This window comes from Gorilla gorilla, chromosome 3 (genome assembly GCF_029281585.2).
Source record: "Gorilla gorilla gorilla isolate KB3781 chromosome 3, NHGRI_mGorGor1-v2.1_pri, whole genome shotgun sequence".
Lineage (NCBI taxonomy): Eukaryota > Metazoa > Chordata > Mammalia > Primates > Hominidae > Gorilla > Gorilla gorilla.
Window position 1 is genome coordinate 64857518 of NC_073227.2, and position 23937 is coordinate 64881454.

General features: G+C 34.0%; 1 protein-coding gene across 48 annotated transcripts in view; it reads right to left on the reverse strand.

Moving 5' to 3' along the window:
- The window catches only part of ADGRL3 (adhesion G protein-coupled receptor L3), an 860164-nt gene that overhangs the window by 549258 nt on the left and 286969 nt on the right, over positions 1-23937 (reverse strand). For all 48 annotated transcript variants that reach the window (XM_055385299.2, XM_031010265.3, XM_055385312.2 and 45 more), the window contains one exon: positions 17769-17996. In XM_055385299.2, coding sequence (XP_055241274.2) covers positions 17769-17823 — 55 coding nt within the window. In that variant the 5' untranslated portion in view covers positions 17824-17996. The remainder of the gene's footprint in view (positions 1-17768; positions 17997-23937) is intronic.

Here is a 23937-nt window from a genome sequence, read left to right on the forward strand (position 1 = left end):
AGGGTAGCATAGGACAGGGACGTGGCAATAGGGATCTCTTCTGAACTAGAGATCAAATATTTCTAGAAAAGGTCAATTTCTAGAGTAGGCAAAGAATGACCATTTAAAAATGAATAAACAGTGGAATCAAGCATCAGCTAAACAGTATAATAGTGCCTGTATCTAAATGAACAAAATCTGAAAAATAAACAAAACATAAAAACACACGTCAATAGAACGAGGAAGCAAACTCTTAGGGATCTAGAAAGAGTTGTTTGGCTTGAGGAGTAAAACGATTTCATGGAGTAAGACTAAAGAATACAAAATACCAGGAGCTTAAGTCGACTTTGACTGTAAATTGAAAAAAGTAGACTGATGTGTTCTATGAAACCAAAGTATCTTATGTGTCTGTAGTTCATACTCTCATTTAAATTCACTGTATCTATAAAAGAAATCCAATGGGTGACAGAAAAACTAGAGAGGCTGTTACACTGCCCACATAGAGAAGGATTATTAGAACAAAGCCAAAATGTCAACTTTTGCTTTAAAAAAATATGTGTGTACTATACTCAAGATATTGTATGACTTCTGTGGAAATATTTATTTGAATTATAAATATAAATCCAATTTGTCTTCCTGAAGCTATTATACAAATAAGTCTTCAAGATAAACAGCACACTTATAAGTCTGGTGTCAGGTATTCCATTAGAAACACGAATCTTAAGTCTGCAAAGATTCCTTCAATTCACATGCTAGAAAGTTAGAATGTTCCTGCTATACAGATCTCCCAAGGTTCACGTCAAGAGGTTTTGCTCTGAAACTCACTCTCTCCTTGGGGCACAATAGCATCTGAAGCAGCTAGTTTCCTTAGGTCAAGGAAGGTGGTATCTATGCCCTGGCATTCTCCACTCACTTGTCTAAATTGAATACATGGGCTACAAAACCAGCTCAAATTACTCCTCGAAGGTTCTTCTCAGATATTTGAAGATAGTTTTCACATTCTAAATGTCTCTTTTTTTCTCCAGACCTTTAAGAGAAAGGATTCTTTCAAATTAGCTATGAAAAATACACCAGCATGTTGTGGCATTAACCATAAGTTGAAGGCAACCCTCCAAGTTTCCTTCCCAATACCATTAGAGGCCACAGTTTCAAACTCTGTTGCATGTAATTTTAAGATGTCGCCAAGTTAATTTTGGCTCTGAGACAGGAAGCTATAATAAGGTCAATGCATCTTGTTCTTTCTATCCATCTTCAGAGAAACTTCATGCTTATCTTTTAAAAACTGCATATTTGATTAGGATTTTATTTGAATTGAGCGGGAGATTTTCTATTTTTATTTGTTTTCAAAGTTTTAACTTTTAAATCATACATAATATATAATACTCCTTGTAAGTAATATGAGTTATTGCCATATACAAATCATCCTTATATTTGATTCATATCCAGATATTTTTACAATGTAAGTACTTTCATTCTGCTTTCCTAGTGGGCAAGCATGAAATATAAAATTAGTATTTCATAACCTACTATAATGATCAAAATATTTATCCCATGTTCATGTCTCTTAAATATCAAAAGCCATCAGAGCATCACTGTGAGCATCACTGTTCCAGAATGTTGGTTGTGGGCAGATAAGATGGCAAGAGATAAACAAAAGAAAAATAATGAGTTTTAAAAAGGTAAAGTATTTGTGATGATAATACCAGAGTTTTCATATTATCTGTGGAAGATATAATTGGTATAAATACCCATAAATATCAGAATTCAATGATAGATAACTTTCAGAGATCAATACTGATTTATAATTTTTTTAAAATTAAGTAAGTACTGTTTCTAACCAACTTCAGCTGTTTCTATTTTCTTGTTCTTCTTACATGAGCAGCTTTGTAATTCAGTCAATTATTCAGCTTATTCCTCCAAATAGCTGTTAATCATAACAGTGAGCTGGGACTCTAAACAAAACAATGGGCTAATTCTATAATGAGAGAAATGCTAAAAACAAAATACAACCTGGGCGTATTTATCAGAGTTACCAGGGCTTTAATTTTCATAAACTAACAATTTTTCTCACAAGTCATTTACTTTTGTGTTTTAGGGTTATATTTCACCATGTCTTTATTAGCAACCCAACCATGAGCCTTACAGAGTTTGAAATGTACACTAATATAGCTACGACTCTAGCCTACATATTACACTGTCATTCACCATGGTAGTATCTCTTGGAAAGAGAATACTTATCCTCCTGAATATACCCGCCTAATCCTTTGTACAAAGTATCCTTCCTAGTAGGAAATCCTTTCCCTTACTGCTCAGGCTTTCCAAATCTCACCACTTTCTAATATCACTCTTTCCATAATTTTACCAAACAGTTCTCTATCTCTATATAAAATGATAATCACATTTCATAATATTTCCCTTCCATTCTCTACTAAAACATACTCAAAATCTTGTTCCTTTTTATTTCCAAGATTTAAACAAACACAGTATTGCTGTCTTCCCTAATTGAAGATTTTAAAAATTTACTTATTTTATTTTATTATATTCTAGCTCAATCTCATTATGCTACTTTGGTTTGTTTATTTATAATTTAAATCATAGATCTATAAAATAAGGCAAATGCTCAGTAGGTTATAAAAATGCCTATGGACGAAGCCTCCACAAGATGGCTAAGAAATTTTGGGTTGAGTTTCTCCTCAAAAGTCACTTAAAATATATTATTGCATCATTACATTCAGAGCTCTGAGTCTATTTTTTCATCTGAAAATTACCAGTCCTACTACCTATGACTCATTGGATTGTTTTGAGTATTCACTGAGCTATTATGTGCAAAACTCTTTAGCTAACAGGAAAGTATTGTGTAAATGCTGGAAATTATATAAAAAGTTACAATAGCAAATGGCCGATTGCTACTGAAATGTCTATTCCAACTTCACTGCAACATATATAATAAAAGGGAAAGAAAGAGAAGGGTTGGGGGCAGAGAAGAGACCACTATTTTCATTTCCTTTTCTATAAATAAAGGCACATTTTCAATCCTGCTTTCTTATGCATACCTGAAAGGCTCTCTTCCACAGCACCTTCATTTTAGCCATATCAAACATTATGTCTTTCTTGATTTCTCCCTAAGGTGTATATGATAGCTGCATAATTTCTTTATAGGCTGGGTAGTAATCTCTAACAATAGTCATAAAAGATCCAATTCAAGCACCTGAGTAAAGATGCCATCATGTAGAAATTGCAGCATGAAAGTCCTAACACAGAGGGGTAAATCTGTTTCAATTCTGGGTCTTATAAGAAAACAGCTAAGCTAAGTAGTAACAAATTGTCCTCCCGTGTATGATGAAGCCAATTTTATGGTATACCTAAATCTTATAAATCTTATTTAACTCAGCAGGTTCCTTCTCTAGACTACCTTGTTTCATAAAGTACTGGTATGCCTGATGTGGGCAAGAAATTACACTTCAGACTACGTTCCTCATTAATTTTCTCCTAAACATAACTTGTTACAATAAAATAAATAGTAAGATAAACTTTTGTAGTCATTCAAATAAGAAAAGAAGTAATCAAATAATCTCTCTTTGCTAACAACATGATTCTATATCTAGAAAACCCTAAAGGCAGGAGAAAGCTCCTAGACCTGATAAATAACTTCAGTAAAGTTTCAGGGTATACAATCAGCATACAAAAATCAGTAGCATTTTTTTTTTTTTTGACAAGAGTCTCACTCTGTCACCCAGGCTGGAGAGTGCAGTGGCATGTGATCTCGGCTCACTGTAACCTCCGCTTCCTGGGTTCAAGTGATTCTCCTACTGCAACCTCCCGAGTAGCTGAGATAAGGTAATGAGGTGGCACCCGCCACCATGTCCGGCTAATTTTTTTGTATCTTTAGTAGAGAGAGGGTTTTGCCAAGTTGGCAAGGTGGTCTTGAACTCCCTACCTCAAGTGATCAGCCCACCTTGCCCTCCCACAGTGTTGGGATTACAGGCATGAGCTACCTGTATACACCAATAACATTCAAGCTAAGAGCCAAGTCAAGAACATAATCACATTTGCAATAGTCATCAAGAAAATAAAATATCTAGGAATCCATCTAATCAGGGGGGTGAAAAGATTTCTACGAGAAGAACTACAAAACACTGCTCAAAGAAATCAGAGATGACACAAACAAATGGAAAAACATTCCATGCACATGGATAGAAGAATTAATATTGCTAGAATCGCCATACTGCCCACCCAAAGCACTCTACCAATTGAATGCTATTCCTACCAAACTATCAATGTCAGTTTTTACAAAATTAGAAAAAAACTATTGTAAAATTCCTGTGGAATCAAAAAAGAGCCCCAATAGCCAAAGCAATCCTCAGCAAAAAGAACAAAGCTGGAGGCATCACATTGCCAAACGTCAAACTATCTTATAAGGCTACAATGACCAAAACAGTGTGGTACTAATACAAAACAGACAAATAGAACAATAGAACAGAATAGAGAAGCCAGAAATAAAGCCACACACATACAACCATCTGATCTTCAACAAGGTCAACAAAAAATATGCGATGGGGAAATGACTCCCTATTTAATAAACAGTATTAGGATAACTGGCTGGCCATGTATGCAAAATAATGAAACAAGGCCCTTACTTTTCAGCATATGCAAAAATTAAATCAAGATGGATTAAAATTCTAAATGTGAGACCCTAAACTATAAAAATCCTACAAGCAAACCTATAAAGTATCATTCTGACATCAGCCTTAAGAAAGAATTTATGACTGTCCACAAAAACACTTGCAACAAAACCAAAAATTGACAAGTGGGACCTAATAAAACTAAAGAACTTTCACACAGCAAAAGAAACTATCAACAGAGTAAACAGACAACCCACAGAATGAGAGAAAATATTTGCAAACTATGCATCTGACAAACGTCTAATATTACAGAGAGCTTAAATGATTCAACAAGCAAAATACAAATAACCCCATTAAAAAGCAGGCGAAGGACATGAACAAACACTTCTCAAAAGAAGACATACAAGTGGCCAACAAACACAAAAAGAACACTCAATATCACTCATCATCAGAGAAATGCAAATCAAAACCTCCATAAGATACCATCTCACACCAGTCAGAATGGCTATTATTAAAAAGACAAAAAATAACAGATGCTGGCGAGGCCGTGGAGTAAAAGGGATGCTTACATACTGTTGGTGGAAATGCTAGTTAGTTCAGCTGCTATGGAAAGCAGATTGGAGAGAACTAAAACCAGAACTATTATTCTACCCAGTATTCCCATTATTGGGTATATACCCAAAGGAAAATAAATTATTCTATCAAAAAGACATATGCATTTGTATATACATTGCAGCACTATTTATAATTGCAAAGACATGGAATCAACCCAAGTGCTCAACAATGGTAGACTGGATAAATAAAATTATATATATATATACACACGCACACACACACAGCATGGAAGAATACTATGCAGCCATAAAAAATAATGAAATCATGTCCTTTCCAGCAACATGGATGCCAGTGGAGGCCATCATCCTAAGTGAATTAACACAGGAACAGAAAACCAAAGATTGCATATATAGACTTATAAGTGGAAGCAAAACATTGAAACTTATGGACATTAAGATGTGATATGTGCCAGGCGCAGTGGCTCACGCCTGTAATCCCAGCACTTTGGGAGGCCGAGGCGGGTGGATCACCCGAGGTCAGGAGTTCAAGACCAGCCTGGCCAACATGGCAAGACCCTGTCTCTACCAAAAATACAAAAATTAGCTGGGAGTGGTGGCGGGTGCCTATAATCCCAGCTACTTAGGAGGCTGAGGCAGGAGAATCACTTGAACCTGGGAGGGGGAGGTTGCGGTGAGCCGAGATCGTGCCATTGCACTCCAGCCTGGGCAACAAATGAGAAACTCTGTCTCAAAAAAAAAAAAAAAAAAAAAAAAGATGTGATATGGTTTGGCTCTGTGGCCTCACCCAAATCTCATCTTGAATTGTACTCCCATAATTCCCACGGGTTGTGGGATGGAACCCGTGGGATCGTTTGAATCATGGGGGTGGTTTCCTCCACACTGTTCTTATAATAGTGAATAAGTTTCACAAGATCTGATGGTTTTATCAGGGGTTTCCACTTTTGCATCCTCTTCATTTTTCTCTTGCTGCTGCCATGTAAGAAGTGCTCTTGCCTCCCGCCATGATTCTGAGGCCTCCTGAGCCATCTGAAACTGCAAGTCCAATTAAAACTCTCTTTCTTCCCAGTCTCAGGAATGTCTTTATCAGCAGCATGAAAACGGACTGATACAAGATGAGAACGATAAACACTGAGAACTAAGAGGGAGAGTGAGGCCAAGGTCGGAAAACTACCTATTGGGTAGTATGCTCATTACCCTGGGTGACAGGATCATTTGCCTCAGAGTCATGCAATATACTCCTGTAACAAACCTGTACATTTACCCCCTGAATCTAATATAACTGTTGAAATTATAAAAATAAATAACTTAACAGATGACATGAGGAAAAAAGATCCAGATATGCTTAGATATGTAGGTTAAAAAAATTTTTTAAAACCTCTATTTATGAAAGAATAAATAGTCTGCTTTTACTCATTACAGTCATTATCAGAACACTAAGCTACTATGTTACAAAAGCTTTATAAAACACGCTGAGAATAGTAAAAGAGTCAAACACGTGGCTGTGAATAAAGCTAAAGGGAAACATTTCATTTTGTTAAAGAACAAAAGAACCAACTTTTTAAGATTGCTTTTTAATTGGCTTTCATAGCTGACACTTTATATATTCTATCAATAAAGGGAAAAATAGTGACTTTCCTTATAATCGTTGCCTAAATTGTAATACTGTGATGTAAATACCTTAAACACTTCTAAAAATGAGTAAGTAGAGATTTCTGTTAGTGATATAAATTTATTAGAGATTTGGCTCCTGACAAAAAGGATGATTTTTTTTATTCCAGTCAAATAAAATCCATATTATGTACCTTAAGAGGAGTGATAACTAATAGTAAGATTTTCCAAACACCAGCCTCCTTGTAAACATAATGCAAAAAAATTTAAGTTCATGGTAACAAAAAACCTTTAGAATTTGTTATTTGGAGAACATTGACTTTTTTTTTCCTCTACTCCTCTCCTCAAGAATATAAATTTTTTAATGGTATGGCAACTATACTTTCAGAATGTTGTAAAGTAAATTATTCCTTTAAAAATCTTTACAACTATAGTAATGAGGCACTCTGCCTTAATCATACTGCCAATTGTAACTAATGTGTGGGCAAAATGAGCAAAAATGATCCACATATTGACAGAGGTCTGTTTTGTTAGGGAGTTCTAACTCCCTCTCCTAAGTAAATAATAACTGGCATTTCTGAAGACAGCTGAGAAGAATGAGAACTGTTTTGCTTTTTAATGGTAGCAAGATATTTCTGCCACCCATCCACCCTTCTCAACACATACACACAACAAAATCAATCTGTTTTAAAGTCCCCCCCCCACAACCTGTGGGAATTATAGAAGTACAATTCAAGATGAGATTTGGGTGGGGCCACAGAGCCAAACCATATCACATCTTAATTTCCATTAGTTTCTATGAATGCCTAAATTCTGTTTAACAAGACAGCAAATATGTTAAAAGGCTCAAATGTCAAAATGATCGATTACGTTATGTTGGTGGTATACATAGGATGTGATTATTATTGGACACCTACTTTTAAAAATCGACATGGTGGTTTTTTATCTGTCTGCAGAGGGACAACATAAAGCCTGCCAACAGCCTGTAACCTCTAATACATCTGTGCTATCACAGCTATTCCAACAATCCAGCTTTTGTAACTAATCTAAAAGGCCTCCTTTTAAGCAATTGTGTAGTGTTCCCTGGAGGGAGAGCATCATACCAGCTTGTTGCTTTAAATTTTATGCATTATTTGTCTTCATTATTAAATAATGTGCCCTTAAGGTCTGCATGGTTTCACCAAGTTCCCTATCAAAAGGAGAAAAAAAAGAATAAAAATGATCATTGCTAAATTGTCACCACCATTGTCGATTTGTATGGAGAGCTCTACTAAAGATTAGTTCTGATCTAATTCAGGTAATGTTTATGTTTACTACTCTTGTGATATCTCTAACAGCTTGGAGAGAATCAGTAATGAGTGAAAGCAGACTATTTGTTCTTTTATAAATACAGAGGGTTTTTTTTTATTTTTACGTTTTTAACCTACATATCTAATCATTAGGTTTTTTTCCTCACATCATCTGTTATTCTCCAACACAACAACAAAATCAATCTGTTTTAAAGTCATCTGAGTCCAAGAAAAAGAATGAAATGTTATAAAATGCTATTTTATGTTTGCACGTTATTTTTATCTTTACATTTAATCAAAACCATGATTTCTCTAATTTAGGTCACTGAATTTACCCTTTTTAACTTCACATAAAACTAATGATACCAAAGTGAGGGTGTATCTGTCACTCACTATTCAATTTTTTCAAACTTAGAAGAGTGATGACAGGATATTTTATTGGGCTTAGAGTCTAATTAAAAGTGACAGAATTGCACTTTGAATAGCTTTTCAACACCCTTTAACATTTTTCTTTGAATGCTGATCTAAGCTTAAGATGTTCATTAGTAACTCATTAAAGACTTAGTTACAGTTCAGTGGGCGAGTCCTAAATATAATGATGGGATGTGTGTACAAACGTGTAGACTCATAATTAGAGAAACTGTCACACTGGGGATTAAGAATATACAATGCAGTCTTTGAAAAAGAACTGTGGAATGTAAGTGACCCCAAGATGGTGTTGTATTTTAAATTTTGCTTACTATTCAGATCATTTGGTTTTTTTTGGTTCTAAATCCTAAAGGTATGTTTTAATGGCCCCATTCTGCCAGGATTAAATGTGTAAGGCTTTGTATTAGGGCCTTTTAATACATTATTTTATTTAATCCTCATACTATAACAAAGTAGGCCTAATTACTCACTTAACAAATAAATAAACTGTGATTTAAACTCTTTAAGGCCATATATCTTGGAAGTAATAGAACTGGAGTTAAACTCTAAGGCTTAAGATCTTTCTACTTCATTTAATAGGACAATACAATATAGGATTCTAAAGCAGTTTAGATTAGATGATACTGTAAACTTCAGTTTCTGGGCTTCATGTAAGCAGTGCTTCCTAAATATGGTGACATCATCTTCTATAGTTCCTGAAAACTACAGGAGCTATTCAGTATCAACATTTATTAACCATTAATTATCCTTGCCATATAAAACACCAGGTTCTCTGCTGATTTCCATTTTTGTTTGTTTTTTTTTAATTAAAAGATGTGATGTGAGTCCAGAGGACACTAATATATAATATGTGGATTTGATAGAGAGATGCAAAGCTATAGAATTACTCTTGAGATGAACTAAAAGAGGCATTCAGCAATTTGCAGAACATATTAGAGAAAAAACAATCTACAGAAATAAAATGAAAGACTCAATATTTATAATTTGAGCAAAGATATAAAAATATAAAAAAGAGGATTTCCAAAATCTCAACAAAATTCAGACTCGACCAAAAATAGAAATTTTTCTTGGCTACCAAAGTTTAATCATCTTCATCATTTTCTTAGGAAGAAATAATTGAAAACTAATAGAACTCAATGAATTGCCTTGCTGTTTTGTATACAATTCACCAGTATACAGGTCTCCTATAAAAATAAAGTTTCAACTATGGACAATTATTAATTTTTATAGTCATAATAACAATAAAAATGTGAGGAGACAACCCACAAGAATGGAAGAAAATATTTGCAAACTGTCATCTGACAAGGGTTAATAACTCAACAGGAAAAAAATCAATCTGATTTTAAAATGAGCAAAAGATGTGAATAGACATTTCTCAAAAGAAGATATGCAAATGACCAACGGGTAAATGAAAAATGCTCAACATCACTAATCATCAGAGAAGTGCAAATTATAACTACAATGAAATATCATCTCCCACAGTTAAAATGGCTGTTATCCAAAAACAGGCAATAACAAATGCTGGTGAGGATGTGGAGAAAGGGGAACCTTTGTCTGTTGGTGGGAATATAAATAGTGCAGCCACTGTGGAGAACAGCATGAAGGTCCCTCAAAAGACTAAAAGAACTACCGTATGATCCAGAAATCCCACTGCTGGGTATATGTGGAAAAGAAAGAAAATAAGTATACTGAAGAGCTATGTGCACTCCCATATTTATTGCAACACTGTTCACAATGGCCAAGATATGGAATCAACCTAAGTGTCCATCAATGAATGAATGGATAAAGAAAATGTGGTTACACATACACAATGAAATTTATCCAGCTATAAAAAAGTGATGAAATTCTTAAGCCAAACATAGAAAGACAAACATCGCATGTTATCAGTAATATATGAGAAATAAAAAAATATTAAACTAATGGAGACAGAGAGTAGAATGATGGTTACCAGAGGATGGGAAGATTAGTGGAGAGGAGAAAGATGAAGAGAAGATGGTTAGTTGGTACAAAAATACTGTTAGGTAGAGGGAATAAGATCTAGTGTTCAGTAGCAAGATATGGTGACTATAACCAACAATAATTTATTGTATATTTCAAAATAACTAAAAGAGTAGAATTGTAATATTCCTAACACACATAAATAAAAATATTTGAGATGACAGACACCCTAATTACCCTGGAGTGACTGATCCTTACAAATTGTATGCTTGTATCAAATATTATATGTACCCCATAAATGTGCACTATTAAATATCCATAATGATTAAAAATTATTTTTTTAAAAAAATTCTGAATGAATGAACTACTTTGAGGAATCAAATACATGAGTAAAAGGGGGCTGGGTACAGTGGTTCACACCCGTAATCCCAGTGCTCTGGGAGGTCAAGGCAGGAGGATTGCTGGAGGTCTAGAGTCTGAGACCAGCCTGGGCAACATAGCAAGACTCCAACTTTATGAAAAAATTTTAAAAATTAGCCAGGTGTGGTGGCGCATGCCTGTGGTCCTAGCCACTTGGGAGGCTGAGGTGGGAGGACTGCTTGAGCCCAGGAGGTTGAGGTTACAGTGGGCTCTGATTATGCCACTGCACTACAGCCTAGGTGACAGAGTGAGACCCTGTCTTACAAAAAGGAGGTTGGAGAATTTGAAGTGATGAGGGTAGACAAATGGTGCATGATTCAACATAAAATAGATGAGAATTTAAGTGGGTAACTCCAGGCAAATAGCCTCCCAGAAAATCTGAAACATTCCCAAAACAAAAAAATGAAAAATGGTTGAAGTGACGAATATCCTAAGTACTCCAATTTGATCATTATACACTGTATGCATGTATCAAAATACTGTATAAGTACCCCCATAAACATGTACAAATATTATGTATTAATAAAAAATATTTTACTAATAACAATATTTGAAATTTTTACTTAAAATTGAAATTTTAAAAATAAAAAATTTAAAAGCTATTCTTAGAAAATATAGTCTAAAAATCTCTTAAAACTAAACGTCTTCTAACAATATCTTACCGTCTTTTCAAAAAACATGTTTTTATGAAGAATGCTTATAATTTGACAATATAAAGAAAAATGACTCATTTATAAATAACCCAATTACACTGAGGATTAAAGTAAATAGTAATCCAAAGAATAAGAAAACAATGACTTTATATTGTATATTCAAATATTTTTAAATTTGTTCAACATTTTAAGTATAAAATAACAACCCTATAGAAGTCAGAGTCCACCACAGACAAAGAAATATAAAAAGTAGGATAAATTACAAGCACCTCAAATAGTCACAATACATAAAATTTCAATATAGAAAAATGCTATTTTACTCCAAATATGTACACATCACTCATAGATTATTACTACAATTAAATTCATACGTAACACCTTTTGCAAGTACAAAAGCAAAAAAAAAAAATTATTTTCCAATTGCCAACCTGCATACTGAGTATTTGGGGAAGTTTCTAAACCAATTCTTACACATAAAGTAAAGCTACCAGCCATGCATGTTTGTAGCTTACATTGTGGTATTAGCGATTGAGCAGTTAGCTTACAAAATACCTATTTTAAATCTCAGTACCCAGTGGATGGCGTTGGATGTGTTAGCAGTAACCTCATATATCATTACCATGACACAGATTTTTCTGTATAATGTATTTGACTATAAACATAGTTATATTACTGCAGATATTACAAATTACCTAGGTTGGCAAGCGTTATAAACATTTCAAGGATGATTAATTTCTAAAAATAACCAAGTTAAGCAGAGCTTAGAAGTCAACCTGACTCTTTCACAACTAATAAAACACATCTTCATAGAAAGAATTATATGATAAAATGCCATGTAGTTAAGTGTAATTTTGTACTTTTTCAAGTTTCATATCTTTGAAGTTACAAAATATATGACTATTATCTTAAATCATTGACATTAGTATTATAATTGTAAACAGAGATTAACAATAAAGTGAAAATTATATAAAAACAAATATGCATCTGATCATTCTTTTGTCCCTACTAAGAACTGTTTATTATAAGTAATTTGTTGCATATGATAAAATGCAGGCTAACCAGTAAAGTCCCTGAATATATAAATACAGATGCAACTTTAACAATAGAACTGCAGGAAAAAAAAAAACATGTATAAGCTGGTTCTACAAGCATTTTTTTTATATTGCAGTTTTCTTTTTCTGTGAAGACGCTATAAAACATACTGCTCGCCGTTATTCCTAGTTTAAGTGCCAGTGATCCTGCTTTGTACCTCTTCAACTATGATTCAGTTTTTACAAGTGAGGTTCAATTAAGCTGAGACGTAGTTGAAATATTTGAGCACCACAATCACCTTCTGAACTCCCAATCATCTGGGGCTTAGGTGTAGTTACCTCCCAGGAACAGGTCTCCCAGCCCAAGGTCCCACATTGGACCTTGATGTTTCTTTACTGCCAATCAAAATGAACCCCAGGTACCTACGTTATTACTGGGTTCTTGCTCTCCAATTTCCTTATTTTCCCTTGCTCCCAACCACATCAACAGAACAACAACAAAAAGAATCCTTTATCTTCATGCAACACTACAGTAGTACAGAGCAAAGAACTGGCCATCTGCTTCAGCTGCTCCTCTTTACTTCTGCCAGGTCTCATTGCATTATAGATAAGGATATTATGGCTCTACAGAAAGGGGACACAGTCATGGAAAACAGAAAAAGAGAAATACAGAAGTACACAGAGACACGGAATATGGACAGATAAACATAGAAGCAGGGACATTTCCTAATTTAAAAAATTGTACATATTTATGTGATATTGATGTACTTGTTTTGTTTTTCTACACAAAACATTGACCAGACTATTTAGAGCAAGTGGGGATTATTCAACTAACCTAAACATTATCAGAATTAATTCTTTAGCTTAGTTTCTGATTTTGTTCATGTAGAGATTATGCAAAAGTATAACACTAACAAATATATATAACCAATTAAAATAGTAATTTAAACATTCCTACACGGTGAGAATAATTTTGTTTAGATATTAGTAATATTGACAATAATTTTGTTTAGATACTAGTATTTAGAAATGTTTGGCAAAACATAGATACTGAGGTTTGAGTAGAAAAAGATTTCTTTCCATTCTCAGGGTTAGAATAACAGTAATTACTTATTTTCCTTACCTAGTGCTCAGGGGTTTACCACTATTTCAAGGTAAGAAAGGAGCAGGGAAAAAAAATGAAAGGTTTATCAAATGCCAAAGCACCATGTTAGAAGTTATACATCCTTGTATTCATTTCTTAAAATAGCTCTGCAAGGAATAAATGTTCATTTTTACAGATAAAAATTATATTAAGCTACACATTTTTAGGTTACTGTAAACTCAATGAGGGAAGAAATACAAGTCTGTTGTTCACTGTCCTGTCTTTAGTACATCTAGCAGTTTTCTAGCTTGTAGTGGGTAAATTAATGATATTTATTAACCAGTTGACAGATAAACAGGATTACAGAGCCAGTAGGTGGCAGAGCTGGAATTTCATCTCTGGTCTGTCAGGCTTCAGAACCACAGTCTGTCTGTCCCAAGAACATGGAAGAGGCAGATGGTCAATGTTTCTGCCTCACCTGCTCCCAAGTGACCAGGAGAGTTGAGATGAGATTCTATGTAAAGAGGAATGGCCTTGATAGGAATTGGATATCTACTGCCAGCAAGAGCAGAGCTCAAAAGCCAAGTCCTTGATTTTAAATTCCCTCTGTGTCCCTTAGTAGCTGTGTGACCTCAATTTACTTTACCACTGTGTACCTCAATGTCTTTACCTGTAAAGATAGTGATTATGATAATAAGAAATAATAAAAAATAAACCCATGCAATTATAGTGAATATTAAGTGAACTAAAACATTTAAAGTTTATGGCTATAAAATCAGTAGTCATCATCATTATTTTCTCTGAGGAAAGGGATAGCAATTCAGATCATTACCCAGAAGAATTAATTCCCAATGGTCAAGAGGGCAAAAATTCTGGACATCTCAATAACAGTAGCAAGGAAACGTCAGCAGAGGATATGTTGGAACCAAAAGTACTTCTATAACTGTGACATACATTTTAACCCAGTCATCTAAGGTTTCAAGTTATGCAGTATTCTCTTAAGCCAGGATTGATAGGGACTCTAAAAATTCCTATGCTATTATATTTCAGCACTTGATCAAAGGTACATTTTTCTATTTATGAGCAAGTTAGGTTCCAAAAGGCTGCTTATAAAGCCCTTCATTCACAAGTCAGAAGTGGTATCACAAAGGCAAAAGAAAAAGCCTTCTTAAAGAAGGAAGACAAAACTGACTTGTATTTTCTCAGGTGCAAAGTTTTAAAATAAAGGATAAAGTTTATAAGTAAAAAGCTTCTACATTGTTTTGTCCTCTATGGTTCAAAACTCAAGATAATATTGAATAGTCCACATAAAATGGAAATGATTACTTTATTTTTTTAACCCAGAGTATTTTAACTACCAGGTTAGTCTTTTATGTGTCCTATTATTATACTAGGGGTTGATTTAATACTTCGAAGAATTACTTGGAGATATTCTCTCTCTCTCTCTCTCTCTGTTTCTGTGTGTGTGTGTGTATGTGTGTGTGTGTGTGTGTGTCTGTGTGTGTGTGAGATTTCAATGCAGACTATCAGTTCCCAAACCAAGACCCAAGACCCATGGCTCAGCCACATTTAGGGGTCCACTGAAACACATAGTTTGTGTCAGTTTTAGGGACCAGGAATTTTAGTTTTGAAAAAGGAATCTTTCTTACAATGTCTGTTTCTGCTATTTTTAACCTAATTTTATCTAACAAAGGTAATTTTAGATTGATCTTTTGAATACGAATTGTGTGTGTGTAAATATATATGTAGATATTTTTCTTTTTTTCCTTAGTATCAACATTAAATATATCAGCTTTTATGGCTAGCTAATTCCTGGTTGTTATAATTTACTGGAAGAAAAATTAACTAGAGGGATAGATTATATGATGAAGGAAATTCACATGTTCGAGCACTTAATATTTTCTATGCACTGTACTACATTATTTACATATGCTATTTATTTTATTCTCAAAATAACATTATAAGGGAGGAATTTTTATCACATAAAAAATCTAATTTAAGTCATCTTTACATATATGGATAATTAGAAAAGCATTGTCTCAAGTAACATAATTATTTTTATTTTCCCACATCACAAAACGTTATATGTGCCCATGCAGAGAATGTGAATGTATAAGTATATGAATTAAGAAAATATTTTGAAATTTTAAACAAATTTGCTTAAAACAAGATGGTTGAGATTGTTGAATAAGTAGGATACTCCCATTTTACAAATATCTCTACCTTATAATATAGTGAATTGTTAGAACTAAATATGTTGCATCCAGGGAACTTTAGAGGAAAACGTCAAAGGAAGTTATTTTACCCAGTATTTAGAATGACAGCAAAATGCAATTCGTGTTAAAACTTAAGAACACAGGCCAGATTCAGAATTGCATCACTGACGAACTACAATGGGTTTCTGTAATCAATTAAAAACCAAAAGTGAGCTAAAGAGGCTAAAAATTCATTTCAGCTGCTTGCTACACTATAATATTCTGAGACCTAAGCAGTGGCAAATACAGCTGTGTCCTTTTTTCTTTGCTATAATTATCATCAACATACAAGAGAGTGACTATATTACAACATTTTCATCTTAGTGAAAAAAATCAATGATAATTAGCCAAAAACATTAAATTGTGTAAGAGGAACATACATATAGACTTTAATTTACCAGGTTTGAGAGAGATTCAGTGAATATTACTCTAAGTTGTACAGAATATAAATGTCTCGCTTATATATTAAATAATGTCATATATTTTATAAAATTTGCAAAGGTACATCCTTTCTAAACTATCATATTTCTGTTACAAATACAAAGATGTCTAAATGAACAACATTAAGTATACATGTCTATTAAGTATATTAGCATGTTTCCATAATCACACCTTTCTTTAAAAAGTGAAAACATGCATTAATATTATTTTGTTATTGTGTATGTTTTCATTTTTTTTTTGAGACGGAGTCTCGTTCTGTCACCCAGGCTGGAATGCAGTGGCACGATCTTGGGTCACTGTAAGCTTTGCCTCCCGGGTTTATGCCATTCTCCTGCCTCAGCCTCCCGAGTAGCTGGGACTACAGGCATCCGCCACCGTGCCCAGCTAATTTCTTTGTATTTTTAGTAGAGACGGGGTTTCACGGTGTTAGCCAGGATGGTCTCGATCTCCTAACCTTGTGATCTGCCCAATTCGGCCCCCAAAGTGCTGGGATTACAGGTGTGAGCCACAGTGCCCAGCCGTTCTTTTAATTTTTTTATTTGTTTGTGTTTTTGCATTTCAAGGTGTAGTACCAAAACAATTTCCCTTTATTGGGAGGTTATAGTTTGTGTTCTGTATATTAAAGATTGTGCATAGTAGTAAATACTCAGAGAAAAAATAATTACTTGGTTTTGGAAAGCAGATACTTTTGAATAAGTGGGATTTTACTTTTGGAGTTTTCTTTCAAATGCCCAAATTTACTACATTAAAAATGTTTTTTTTAAGTATGAAACTATGCAAGCCAAAAAATTCACAATAATGGGATAATTAATATTTCAGCTGATTTTCCAAAAGTGTAGTAAAGACTAAAAATAAAATGCAAGAGCTCTTTTTAAAAAGCCTTTTGGTTTTAAATACATTTCAATAGGCACTTTAAGAAATGCAACTGGAAACTCATAACTATTTCAGCTTAAAATACACATTATGGGCTGGGCGCAGTGGCTCACGCCTGTAATCCCTGCACTTTGGGAGGCCAAGGAGGGCGGATCACGAGGTCAGGAAATCGAGACCATCCTGGCTAACACTGTGAAACCCCATCTCTACTAAAAATACAAAAAAAAAAAAAAAAAAAAAAAAAATTAGCCAGGCGTGGTGGTGGGCGCCTGTAGTCCCAGCTACTCAGGAGGCTGAGGCAGGAGAATGGCGTGAACCCAGGAGACAGAGGTTGCAGTAAGCCGAGATCGTGCCACTGCACTCGAGCCTGGGTGACAGTACAAGGCTCTGACTCAAAAAAAAAAAAAAAAAAAGAAAAGGAAATACACATTATGTTCTTTTATTTTAACTTATACTAACATATGATAAGGAAAAACTACAAAGCAGTCTCAGAGAAAAGATCCCAAGGAAGTGTCCAGTATGAATAAGTGAGACAACATTAAGCATTACACAAAAATCTGAAAAATCTTACCATGAATTATTGGAGCTAAGAGCATCATGAAAATTAGTAGCTGCGATGGCCACATGGCTGTCTACTCAGGTATGGAGTATTCCTCAAGAATGACTGTTCAAATGTGAAACAAAATACGTATATTTCTAGTTTCTCTTCTGTATTCCAAGACTGATGATTTTTCTTCAAATTAAAAAGAAAAAGAATAATTTCTCCAAAACAGAAACACCAATATCCCAAATCTGAAACCTGCAAAAAAGAAAAAAAAAAGGGTTATTGTATAAAATAAGTAAGTAATCCAAAGACATTATTTATACAATACATATATTGCCATCATGTTTATATCCTGGCCTCAGATCTTAACGAAATAAACAATTCAGTCTCTACTGAGCAAATTAACTGAAATATACTGATTTTTCTTTCTTTTTTTTTTTTTTTTAAGATGGAGTCTCGCTCTGTCGCCCCGGCTGGAGTGCAGTGGCGCGATCTCGGCTCACTGCAAGCTCCGCCTCCCGGGTTCCCGCCATTCTCCTTCCTCAGCCTCCTGAGTAGCTGGGACTACAGGCGCCCACCACCACGCCAGGCTAAATTTTTGTATTTTCAGTAGAGACGGGGTTTCACCGTGTTAGCCAGGATGGTCTCGATCTCCTGACCTCGTGATCCACCCTCCTGGACCTCCCAAAGTGCAGGGATTACAGGCGTGAGCCACCACGCCCGGCCTTTTCTTTCTTTTTTTTGAAATGGAATTTCGCTCTTTTTGCCCAGGCTGGAGTGCAATGGCACGATCTCGGCTCACTGCAACCTCTGCCTCCCGGGTTCACGCGATTCTCCTGCCTCAGCCTCCCGGGTAGCTTCACCCCAGCTAATTTTGTATTTTTAGCAGAGAGGGGGTTTCTCCATGTTGGTCAGGCTGGTCTTGAACTCCCGACCTCAGGTGATCCACCTGCCTCGGCCTCCCAAAGTGCTGGGATTACAGGCGTGAGCCACTGCGCCTGGCTAAATATACATATATATTATACCATGTTAAAGCTTACACAAAGTAAGTCCCATGGGGTTATACCACAGTATAATTTCACTAACATTAGAATAGTAAAATATTTAATTCATCACTGTTACCATAAATAAGTTTAAAACAAAAGGTAAATATATGAGTCTTACTTTCATCTCAGGCTGCAATATTCATTCAGAAATTATTCTACATATTAACTACATTACTTTTCTAAACATCTCTGTAAATCTGTGAACATCATAGATTTATGTTTACAAAAGATGTTATTCTTTTTGTTTGAATGTCAAAAGCTTCATTCAGTATTGAAAATCAAGGCAAAGTATTACCTAAATAACAATGTACGATGATTAAAGACAGATTATTATGTCCGAAATTTCATTTTCATTTATGTTTCATTTATCTTATTCTAAATAGCTTGTTTTTAACAGTAAGCATATAGATACAAACTAAATTAAAATGCAGTTCGAACATCATTCATTCAACAGAGGTGAATTGAATGCTTACTAAAATACAAAGCAGTGGTCTAGAAACATGGAACAGAATATTGAAGAACACATGCAACCTATTCTCCAGGATTGTACAATTCAAGATGAGGAATCTTGCTTAGAGGTGTCAAACATTAATAACTTTAAGCACTGAAAAAGTAACTTTATTGAACCAAACTAGTGTAGTTGCCTCCTCTTCAAGTCTTCCCAAGATTTATCTTAGGAAACCAAAATACTAAAGGAACATAATCCAAATCCTGAAGACACCATCTTTTACAATCTGCACCTTTCAAACTGATCAATCAAGCACAAATTGGGCCTTCCTTCCTTCGTTCCTTTCTTCCTTCCGTTCTCTTCCCTTCCCCTTCCTTCCCTTCCCTTCCCCTTCCTTCATTCCTTTCTTCCTTCCTTCCTTCCTTCCATCCTTCCTTCCTTCCTTCCTCCTCCCTCCCTTCCTTCCTTCCTTTTTTCTTTCATTCTTTCTGTCTTTCTTTTCTTTTTTTGTCTTGGAGATTGATACATATTTTCAATAATTTCAGAGTTTTAGAATTAAATTTTAAAATCTTCTGAAAAGGGATATTCAAAATTGTTTACTGATGAATGTATTAATACACTTCATTCTGTCAAAATAAAAACCAAAGTCTTTACTAAAAGGCAAAAATTACACAAATTTATCAGATGTTTTGATATTGTTATTTACGGCATGGTAGTTAAGAGCACGTACTCTGGAGCCAGACAACCTGATCTCAATTACTGTTCTACTACGTTGGGCAAGTCATTTAACTATATAGCATCTCAGTTCTCCTGTCGATGGTCATTTAACTATAGCATCTCCATTTTTCTATCTGTGTAATGGGTAGGGTGATATTACTTAATTCATATGGTTCTATGAACATTAAATGAGTTAAAATTTGTAATTTTTAATTATATAAAATACATAATAATAGCCAAGAACAGTGCTGGCCTGTGGTAGGTGCTATAGCATTAGCAATTATTTTAATCTACTCATCCTTTCAATGTGAATCCATAAGAAGCAAGATCATTTGATAATTTAACTAAAAAATATTTATTGATTACTATTGTATACATAGGCTCCTACAGTACTAAATATGGACACAATATATATAAAGAGTTTTCTCTTTAATTTCATTGATATTATGGGAAACAAAGCTCATTCTAGATAATCTCATAATATTTTACCTTTACAAATAGAGAAAGCATTGACAAGAAACGAAATATGTGGTGAGATAAAACAGAAACTAAGTGAAAAGGAATCGTTGTGCAACATTTTCATTTTATTTTCTCTTACCCAACTCTGACTCACAAGAAAACCTGAAAATCTATTCTCAATTGTCATAAGTGTATAACTCAGAAAAGAAATTTTGAAAGCAATTGCTAATTTAAAATTACATTATTTAACATGCACAAAATAACTGACAGCTACTTGAAGAGGGATATTGAAGTTGACAGATAATTGTCAGATTCATGAACAAGATCACAATGCTCTATCCTAACAAACCTCAACATTCCTTTTCTGTGTCTTTTTTGCCTTCCTCTGTGACCATGGAGTACACGAAAGTCAAAAGTTGGTATTAGGAGATGTATGTATACACACACATACACATACACATACACGTGCATACACAAAAATAGAAAGTAAATGTATATATAGCATTTCATTACTGGAAGAAATTATGAGCTGCCATCTAGATGAATTATTTATTCATTTTCTCAAACATGTATACTAAATTTCTACCACAGTAGATTTTATAGAAAATGCAAATTAGCAGAACAGTTTTTCTCATAAACCACACTGTAGTGAAAAAAAAAAAGGACACAGTAAAGTAAATGAAGTCACAAGATAGAGAAGAATTAACCTTCCTTTAAGTACTTATCACATGCTACACATTGTGCTAGATATTACACAAGTTTCCTAATGTAATTATCCATATAAATATATAAAGCAGATCACATTGTTCCATGTTTACTGAGAAGGAAAATCAGACATGTTATGTGTCTAGAATTTCAAGCCAAATTACTTCAACATTAGTGCTCTTTCCTCTATGGCACAAATAAACAAGAAAATGGATGAAAATAATTAGGAACGTTAATTGTGCAAAGGAAGGGTACAACACGGGATTTCCAAAGAAGACTTAGGCCTTGCTTAAATGAAACATTATTTGATTGTGAAGAGTGGAGAACCCGGAACAGCATGGATACATGAGGCAGGCAGGAAAGCACGCAGAGAAGAGAGGACAAAGAACACACAACGGGTGGTGCTTTTCAGGACACTACCCTAATTACAGTGGCGCATTTTTCGGAGGAGGAGAGAAAATTATTTCCATAGTGAAAGAGGAGTATTGCTATTGTTAACTTTGGCTTCAATTACAACCGGAATCATTTATTTCATATGATACATATTTTACATTGTTGAAACAATGGGTGAAAGTTATTTTATAGAAAGAATAAGGAAGTACATACCTATTAGTTATTAATAATGATTTCTTCTAAGGTATTGCAGCAGGACATAGAGCCATCTCTACTCGGACATTTGACATTTGATTTAGGCATAGGGATTTGTTTCCATAATTATAATGTAAATAGAGGTGGGAAACGGAATTTATAAGAATAAAAGCTATTATTTGAAGAGGGTGACGTTCTCACATTCCAGCCTCACTGCCTGCCTCTCTCTTACTCACAACTCCAGTACTGTGCTAATTAGAGGATATATATAATAAACTTGCAATAATTGTACAGTATAAGTTTTAATAGCTAATAGATTTCTCATAACCTACAGAAATATATATCACCACTCTGAATTATAACAGTTTTTTAAAAGAAAACATTTTATGATGATTTTTCCATTGAAATGCTGTCATTAACTTCACCAAACAAATTTATTTTCTTATAAAAATCTTAGTGGTTATCTGTCTTTAAACAAAACTAAGTTCACTATTCTTCACAATATCCAAAATTTAAAAGTAAAGTTGATTAAAATGACCTAATTTGCATCATTAGTGTTTACATTTAGAATTTTAAAGTTGTGTTATTTGACATGAGTTCCACTAAAAGTTACAAAAGAATACAGTGTGGAAAGAAATTCTACAAAAAGCTTAAATAACTAAAGTCTTCCCTCATCAACTACTTGGAAACTTCCTTACTTATTAACTATGCTAATTTTTATTCAAATCTAACACAATTATACTCTAAAAGAATTTGAATTTTTTTTGTTATTCCTTTCAACAAAAGTAAGTCTTCTAAACGGGAGACATTGATTTTACTTTCTGGAAACTTTCATCTTGAATTCTGGTGTCGTAATTGTTTCCCCAGTTTTATTTTTTAATATTCTCTTCTTTTCAAATCATGCTAAAAATTTATATTTCTATCTTATATTAGCTTCCTTTCTATACACCAAACAGAGGTTAACATTACAGTCTCAAAACTGCTTATCCTGGGAATGTGTTAGCTACTCTTAAATCACATTTCTGTAAGAAAATTTACTCTCAAACATTCCCCAAAGTATACTGAATATTATTGTACCTTTTCTATCATAATACCATAGACAAGAAACTATATCTTGTTTATAAATGTTTAAATTTCCCCAACTCTTAACTTTTCACTTGTTATAAATTCTAACTACAAATTCTACTTCAATATTGACTTTACAGATTCTTATTAATCCGTAACTTATTTTGCATATTTACTTGTATTTGTCATATACTTTTTGGAGGCCAATGTTTTCTGACATGTTTGGCACATACAAAATATAAAAAATGCCATTTGGCATTATTGTAATGGTGAATTGGTATACAGACCTATAGCCTAATTGCTAATTGTAATACAGGAGTTTCCCATTAAGCAATGTTTTCTTTGTTTGTTTGTTTTTTTCATTGTTCCATAGAGGGAAATCATAGCTATGACCTTACAACTTACTTTAGGAGCATTCAGAGTTATCACTTGGGTGTTATCTGTGTTCTTCCAGGGTTAGTATTTGGACTTTAAAATTTGAAAAATTTGAAACCATTTTGGTTTAAAAATCAAAACAAGCCTTCTCCATAAATTACCTTTTTTTAATGATATAAAATTAATTTATAGTAACGTGGTATAAAATTGTATCAAGGTATAATTTGGCACCTTGATAAAATGGTAAAAATAATATAACACTGACATATGGAGAAATGAAATAAGGACAGGCATGGTGGCTCATGCCTGTAATCCCAACACTTTGGGATACCAAGGTGGGAGTATTGCTTGAGGCCAGGAGTTCAAGACCAGCTTGGTCAACAAAGCAACACCCTGTGTCTACAAAAATAATGAAAAAGAAGTGATATAAATTACAAAGAAGAATAACCAGTTGTTTTATTTAATCATTTGTCACTTCATTAACAAGTAAAGAAAATATCTGATATCAGAGCAACAAAGTAATCGTGATTTGTGTGCACATAGCTCTCTACCTTTGTAAATAATATCTGTCCATAGTAACCAAAGATAGCCAAGCATTTCTTAGAAATTTAACTTAGTAAAACTAGAAAATATATTTCAACTAGAGTAATTATGCATAAATGCTTAGGTGAGGGACTTAAATGCTTATTATTCAATTCAAGATTCCAGTATTTCCATTATTTTACAATATTGCAGAATCATAGGTACATTACAGCAATGCTTCATAATCCATGCCCTACGAAGTGACAGAGGA